The 8191-nt window shown below is 39.5% G+C and overlaps 1 protein-coding gene across 2 annotated transcripts in view; it reads right to left on the reverse strand.

The window, feature by feature from the left end:
• The window catches only part of Mettl14 (methyltransferase like 14), a 38765-nt gene extending 33103 nt beyond the window's left edge, over positions 1–5662 (reverse strand). For both annotated transcript variants that reach the window (XM_070098918.1, XM_070098919.1), the window contains exons 1-3: positions 5578–5662; positions 4726–4857; positions 454–621 (exon numbers count right to left, since the gene is read on the reverse strand). In XM_070098918.1, coding sequence (XP_069955019.1) covers positions 454–621; positions 4726–4797 — 240 coding nt within the window. In that variant the 5' untranslated portion in view covers positions 4798–4857; positions 5578–5662. The remainder of the gene's footprint in view (positions 1–453; positions 622–4725; positions 4858–5577) is intronic.
• Between the last annotated feature and the right edge of the window lie 2529 nt (positions 5663–8191).

The raw sequence follows: 8191 nt of genomic DNA on the forward strand, positions 1-8191 counted from the left end.
AAGTTGAGGAAATCTGAGCATTCGAGAATATTACTTTATACAATGCTTGGAGGATAACCTTAGACATGTAGGTTATAAGGTGTAGTGAATTCTTTGAACATTCATACATTTATAAATGTTGCATTTTAGATGCTATAAGTCCCATGATGCCATAATGGGACATATGCTTAGACTGGGTTACATGGAGGCTTTTTAGTCATGGCCATCTCTTTGGAGAAGAGATGTTGAATAACAGTGTAAGAGTTGTAGATAAAACAGCTTTATGAATTTTTGTTTTATAGACCTGGCTGTTTTAGAAATGAAAAGTTAGGAAACATTAAAAAAATATTAAATTACTAAATATTTTCAATAAGATAATAAAAGAGCAATTACTCTGTCCTGTATGTTTAATATTTTTTGCAACCCATAAGTGAATTGCAATATTAAAAATAGTTCACTGTCTTTTTAGCCTACCTTAAGGAACGTAGAGGAGTCTGTATAGATCATATTGGCAGCTTCGTCTCCCCCCAACTCCTCTTGCTGCCGGGACCTTCGCAGTCTTTTTATACGTTCTTGATCATCTTGGAGCTTCCCAATGTTGCCCAGGGCTTGACCCAACTTGTCTGCACTGGCAACTCCTAACTGAATACACAAAAAGATATCATACATAATGAACAATCCAAATGCAAAAAAAACTGACAATTGTGAATGGAGAAAAGTAGACTGTGCTTTTACATTACAATAAAAATCACAAGAAATTGAAAATATAGGTGAAGTTATTTTTTTAAGGCAAATTCACCAAGATCTAAAGGAAAATTTGGTGCTACAGGATACTACAGTGGACCCCCGCCTTACGATATAATTTCATTCCAGAAGTATGTTCAGGTGCAGTTACCGAACAAATTTGTTCCCATAAGGAATATTGTGAATTAGATTAGTTCGTTTCAGACCCCCAAAAATACACATACAAAAGCACTTACATAAATACACTTACATAATTGGTCGCATTGGAAGCTGATCGTAAGGCGGGGGTCCACTGTACTTGGTTGATTAGTTTATTGGCTTCAGAGCCTTTCAATTACAAGAGGACCATTATGGCTGAATGCAACCTGTGCACCACCAGTTAAGGATACTTCAGTCCCTGAAGCATGGATTAAAGTATATTTTCAGTGTATATACAGAGAGAAACACACTTCACAATGTATATACCATCATAACTGGTAAAACACTGTAGGAGCAAGATATACAAAGCTTTTTGTAAAAGTTACTGTTGTACAGGTCCCTCAACTTACAAGTGACCTAAATTACAAACATCTGAACATATACGTATGGCACTTAGGAACCACTTACAATTTTATAATGGATGAACCACAGTATGAACATCTTTGAAACCTAAACATCCTTTCTACTATTGTTTTCTATACAGTGAACCCTCGGTTATCGGCCATTCCGCTTATCAGCCGTTTTTTCGGCTTCCAGTTATCGGCCATTATTTTGCTTATCGGCCGTATTGGATGCTTATCTGCTGGCGATGCTCGTGCATTGCTGAGTCAGTGTAACTGCGTTGCTGGCCGAGTGAGGAAGCATCTGCTCATTCATCCAAACATTTCGCTATAAATAAGTGTTTTTCTTTGTCATTTATTAAGTGCAACTGCGAAATAAGTAAGCATGGCCCCAAAGAAAGTTCCTATTAAAGTTCCTGTAGTAAAGAAAGTGAGAAACATGATGACATTTAAGAGAGTAGTGACTGAAAAAATTGAGAGTGGTATGCGAGTGTTGGAACTTGCCAGGATGTATGGGAAAAACAAATCTACCATCACTTCCATCCTGGCAAAGAAACAACAAATCAAGGAAGTTGATGCTGCGAAAGGAGTAAATATGATAACGAAACAAAGGTCACCAATAATGGAAGATATGGGAAAGTCATTACTGCTGTGGACCAGGGAAAAACAATTAGCGGGAGATAGTGTTGTGCAGCGAGTAATTTGTGAGAAGGCAAAGCAGTTGTATGCGGATCTTGTAAAAAAAATACCTGAAACAAGTGCTGCTGTTAGTGAATTTAGGGCCAGCAAAGGATGGTTTGAGAGATTTAAGAAGTATAGTGGCATACACGCATGGTAAGGCATTAAGAGGTTGCAAGTTCTGATAAATGTGCGGCTGAAAAATTTGTGCAAGATTTCAAGGGATACGTAGAGGCTAAAGGATTCCTCCCCCAACAAGTGTTCAATTGTGACAAAACAGGCCTGTTTTGGAAGAAAATGCCAAAGAAGACCTACATTATGCAGGAGGAAAAGGCCCTGCCTGGACACAAGCCTATGAAAGACAGGCTTACTCTTGTGTTCTGTGCTAATGCTACTGGGGATTTCAAAGTGAAGCCTTTACTAGTGTATCACTCTGAAAATCCCAGTGTTCAAGAAACACAATGTTTTCAAGAGTAAATTGTGCGTGATGTGGAGGGCTAACAATAATGCATGGATCACAAGGCAAATTTTCAGAGTGGGTTAATGATGTGTTTGGCCTGAGTGTGAAAAAATACCTCCTGGAACATAAATTGCCACTCAAGTGCCTCCTGGTACTGGACAATGCTCCTGCTCATCCTCCAAACTTGGTAGGCATATTGTCTGTGGAATTCCGTTTCATCACAGTGAAGTTCTTGCCTCCTAACACCACTCCTCTCATCCAGCCCATGGACCAGCAGGTCATTTCTAACTTCAAAAAAACTGTACAGCAAAGCAGTGTTTCAAAGGTGCTTTGAAGTGACCTCAGACACAGATTTGCCCCTAAGAGAGTTCTGGAGGAATCACTTCAATATCCTCCATTGCATAAGCCTTATAGGTAAGGCTTGGGAGGGAGTGACTTCCAGGACTTTGAACTCTGCTTGGAGAAAACTGTGGCCAAAATATGTCCAAGAGAGGGATTCTGAAGGGTTTGGGGCTGACCCTAAGGACCCTTTGCCTTTTGTGGAATCCATTGTATCTCCAGGCAAGTCCATGGCATTGGAGGTTTGTGGTGAGGATGTGGAAGAGTTGGTGGAGGACCATAGGGAAGAGCTAACCACTGAAGAGCTGCAAGAGCATCATCTGGAATAGCAACAGACCACAGCTCAGGAACTTGCTTCAGAGGAGGAGGAAGAGGTAGTGAAGGAGGTGCCTTCTTCAGAGATTAAGGAGATTTGTGCATTGTGGACTAGGGTGCAAGCTTTTGCTGAGAAATATCACCCTGACCAAGCTGAAACAAGCTACATCTGCAACAGGTTCAGTGATAGAACCTTGTCCCACTTCAGAGAAATCTTAAAGAGACGCCAGAAACGGAGCTCTCTGGACATATATTTTGTGTGACAGGGGTTAAGTGACTCAAGCTGGTCCTAGTGGCATTCAGAGACAATGAAGGGAAGTAATCCCAGATAAGGCTTTGATACGTGAAGTCCTTATGGAGGGGGATTCCCCTTCCAAACAATAAACTCTCCTCCCTTTCTCCTCCTCTCTATCTTCCATAAGCCAACAACAGTTTTCAATAAAGGTATGTAATAGCAATTTAATTGTTCATTCTTCTTCTTTCAACAAACATGCTGTTTTCCACTGAGGTAGGGTGGCCCAAAAAGAAAAACAAAAGTTTCTCTTTTTAACTTTAGTAATGTATACAGGAGAAGGGGTTACTAGCCTCTTGCTCCTGGCATTTTAGTTGCCTCTTATGACATGCATGGCTTACGGAGGAAGAATTCTGTTCCACTTCCCCACGGAGGTTAATTGTTCATGTATTTATTTTTTTAGTTGTCATTCTTTTGTGTATGTAAAACTATAATTAATCTCTAAAAAATTAATTTTTTTTTGTGAATATTTTTGGGTATCTGGAAAGGATTAATTGTATATACATTAATTCCTATGGGAATAATTATTTTGGTTATCGGCCATTTCGGTTCCAGGCCAGCCTTCTGGAATGGATTACGGCTGATAACCGAGGGTCCACTGTATAAACAATTTGTTGGTTGGTCGAAAAGGTACACACACTCTTTAGAGATCTGTTGTTTTAACTTCAGTGTTAAATGAGGATGCCAATGGTAGATCACAAGCCTCTAACACCTGATGGGCATCTCCATTTTATAGTACTGTATGTCCCATGTCAATTACAAGAGAAGTATATATGTTTTTATAATCAGGGGGAAAACACTAAACCCAGGAAGATTATACAATACATGAGGAATTGGAGACAATCAGGCTCAACTGAAGGAAGAGGAGGTTAGGTCTGTTTCCTTGGATCAAGATCCTCTCACTGGAATCAAGAAACCTCTCTTGAAGGAAGTATATATAAAATAGCTGCTATGAGAAGATGAAATGACTGATACTGCCAACCAAGATAACTGGGGCAAGAGATGATAAACAATGAGATATACTTAACCATATGGATGTCTGAATGTTAATTGCAATATATAATCATTTTAATAATTCAATGAGTACTTAACAGCAGCATAACCCTCAAAAAAAAAACTTCTGAAATATCAGACAAAAACCTGCTGAGAAAAATGTATTTTTAACTCCTTTATTTTCAATGTTTAATGCAGGATAACTGTAAATTATGTACAGTTCTATATTAGGTATAGAGTGCTTTGGTGTCTTTTCTGCAATTTTTTAACATTATTCTCATTTAATATACATTTCAACAATCCCTTCCCCTATTAGTTTGTTACATCAAGGGTTTGCTTCTCCTTAAAAAAATATTATTAATGATGATTTCCATGTTTTACCTCACCTGTTGTGCCAGTAGCTTGCGACGTAGCTTAGCTCGCTCCTTCATGTCTTTCATTACCTCATCTCCACTCATTATGATTGAGCAAATGTCTGAGGATGCTCAGGCAGACTGGATAATGTGTGTTAGATGAAACTATAAATGAAAAGAGAAAAATTAAAATATAACTTATACACGATGATTCTCGACTTCATATCACGAAGTATAATTAATAGAGTCCCCAGGTTATACTTCAACGTTATATATCCTTGGTAAGGCCTCACTTAGATTATAGTATACAGTTCTGGTCATTGTATTACTGGACATAAATGTACTAGAAAACAGAGAAGGATGACAAAATTTATCCCGTGTGTGCGTTTATGTATATATGTGCATATATATGTGTATTTATATGTGAATATGTATATATGTGTGCATGTGTATATGTACATAAATGTATGCATTATTATAATCAATCTAAGCGCTAAACCCATAAGGGTCATACATCGCTGACTTAGTAACAGAGTTGAGGGTAAATGATTCGAATCTTTAACAGGGTCTAGGTACAATGACTGCCTGGCTTTTTTTTTTTTTTTGTCTGTCCTAATGCAATCTGTTTTGACCCAGGGAAGGAAAGGGTGTCTCTAACTCCCTGGATCAGGAGCCCTTCCCGGGCGTTAAGGAACTGTGAGACTTTTTCGTAAAATTGTTATTTAATTAAAGTTTGTGGTCATTGCTAGTCTTCGTTGTTTCTGTGCCAGTCTGTCATTATTATTAAGAATTCTTTATTATCGTCAATTTTCAATTATAAAACAACTCTCCTATTTCTATTTTCTCTTCAAAATACAGTATTTAATATTAAAATAGAACACCAACCTGAAGGAGAAGCGTCAGAGAGATTTTGTTATTGTTGTTGTTGTTGTTAGAGTTGGGGTTGTTAAAGGCTGCCAAGACTTAAGTCTTATTGAACCCTACTTCTCAGAAGTCCGGAAAGAAAACGTTTTACTCAAATTTATTTGGGAATTATAAAGGAAATAACCTCTCTTTTTGAAATAGAAAAGGAAAGAATAAGTTTTTAATTAGGCTAGTTGAGCACCCCTCCCTATATCCAGGAAGAGCCAGATGCCCATAATCCTCCATTTGAGTCAACAATATCAGGCTTTCTTTAGACATAAGAGTTGATGAATGACACCCGGACCAACTGTTCAGCAGCGGGCAGTGTATGATGAAGACAAACGTCCCAGGTAGAGAAAACAGAAAAAATGATCATTGAAGCTTATGGAAGTGGGGTAGAGCAAGCTATCAGCACTCCAGCACATACTCAGAAGTCCGGAGCGTCAGACAAAGTGGACGCCGCTGGTGTAAACAAACCACCAGTGCCATCTGTTCCCCACCACGAGAAGCAATGTCCATGTAGATGTTTAGTGTAATATATTATGAAATGACAACGAAAATGTTTATTTCCTTGCAAAGCTTGCAGTGTGTGGTTTACATATTATAAAATATTAATTACAAAGAAAGCCACTAGCATGCCTAGGCATTTCGGGCACACCATACCCATCCTGTGGGTGGCAGTCAAATGCCATGTAAATGAATGAGACACTTGTGCGACAATTCACCATCACCCTGTTCACCCACCAGTATAAAATGGGTACATGGGTGTTAGTCGACTGGTGTGGGTCACATCCTGGGACAAAACTGACCTAATTTGCCCGAAATGCTCAGCATAATAAGGGGCTTTCTATATAGTAGTATGTCATTGATGCCAACTGTGGAAATTTATTTGGTCCCTAAAGTTCCACAGGACAGATCCAGCATGGCCGTAATGGGACGGCTGAGCTGGCTGGCCCTTAAACTCTCCCAAACAAACAGCATTCTCTCTATTTTGGCATGGATTGTTGGTAGGCATTTATTTAATTTATAGATTTACCCTTCAGGCAAGGAGTAGGTAGTTTTACTGTTAGTACACTAATATTAGGTTTACTAAGGCAACTGTAGATAATAATAATGTAGACCTAAGACCTTAACATAGGTAGTAATAGGCCGATAATGTAGGCAAACACTAGGTTAAGTTAGCTAGGGAGAACTGGCAGCCCTAGCTTGAATGATGAGGCGCGGGGCTCAAAGACACAATAGCGTCCTTCTTAAGACAGACACCGACTGGACAAGACGTGCAGTGATCAGCAGACGGCGCCCCCCACGTGTCTTCACATTTGAGACCTGGGGAAATCTGGTAGAGGCACCTCGATGTACCGTAGATGACCTTCGTCAGGCCCATACAGTACGACAAGACCTCCACTATATCTCGTAGATTTCTGGCCAGTGTCTGGGGAGATTGTGAGTGAGTTTTAACTGTGGGCCCGGTGTGCAACAGGCAGTGCATGCCCAGTAAGTACCAGTGTCTCAAGGCAGTCTGGAAGCTAGTGTCCGTGTCTGCATAGTTATACTAGGGGATACTTACCCTCTTGGATATAGGAATTTCTGAGGTGCAGGCAGGTCACTAATAACGATTGAATATTGCAGGAATTAAGGCTCCTGGTTGCACGTGGTTTCTGAGGGGAAGTCCAGAGGGGGCTAAGGCTAAGCTTAGGGAAGTTGAAGATCAGGATATATGCTGCAACACCAAGTAAGATAGTCCTCTATACGTGCATGCAGGCGAGTTTCTTGCAATACCAATCATTTGTGAAAATCTGTCCTATAAGCCACTTGTGAGGCTGAGGTACCCACCTCAGAGCTCGGTGTCAACAGAGTTTGCCAGGGTAGGCGACTCACTTGGAGGCAGTCCACACAAATTTTCACACCAACTATGGTCTGTATACCTTGTACATGTACTTGTAGTAAATAAAGATATGATTATTATTATTAATTGGGTATCTTTATGGTGGAAAGGTTTCGCCAATAATCGCCTACAATTGGCTAGGGTGGAAGATGAAGAATTTGACATAACGATTACCTCAAACTCCTCCTTATCTTCCACTTTTCTCTTTTTTTTATTTTTTTTTTGTTGCACAAGTGTCTCGTGTATCAACTTATCAGTTCTCTAAACCATTTATTCACAAAGACTAAAGAAGTTTACTGTGTAGGCGAGACGTTTTGGAAGATACGTGACTGCCACACACGTGTCTTACTTATCATACTCAGTGATAGGTAATGTTGCGATTATTTTTCCTTGCTGAGCCTAAAATTAACCAGTCTCTCTGGTATTATTAATTATATTTAAGGGAAAGTGATCAACACATACGGTTACGTAGCACCTGGAGAAAGGAAGGTAATTAGGTTTGATACACGGAAATTATTATAATCAAAACTAAGCGATAAACTAACAAGGATTTTACAAAGAATTATTATTATTATAATCAAGGGGGAAGCGCTAAACCCGGAGGATTATACAGCGCCTGGGGGGGATGTGGAAGTCATTCAGGCTTAATTCAGGGAACTGGAGCACAGATCAAATTCCCTAAATCAAGAGCCCCTCACCAACATCAAGGAA

The sequence above is a fragment of the Cherax quadricarinatus genome, chromosome 65 (genome assembly GCF_038502225.1).
Source record: "Cherax quadricarinatus isolate ZL_2023a chromosome 65, ASM3850222v1, whole genome shotgun sequence".
In the NCBI taxonomy this organism is placed as follows: Eukaryota; Metazoa; Arthropoda; class Malacostraca; order Decapoda; family Parastacidae; genus Cherax; species Cherax quadricarinatus.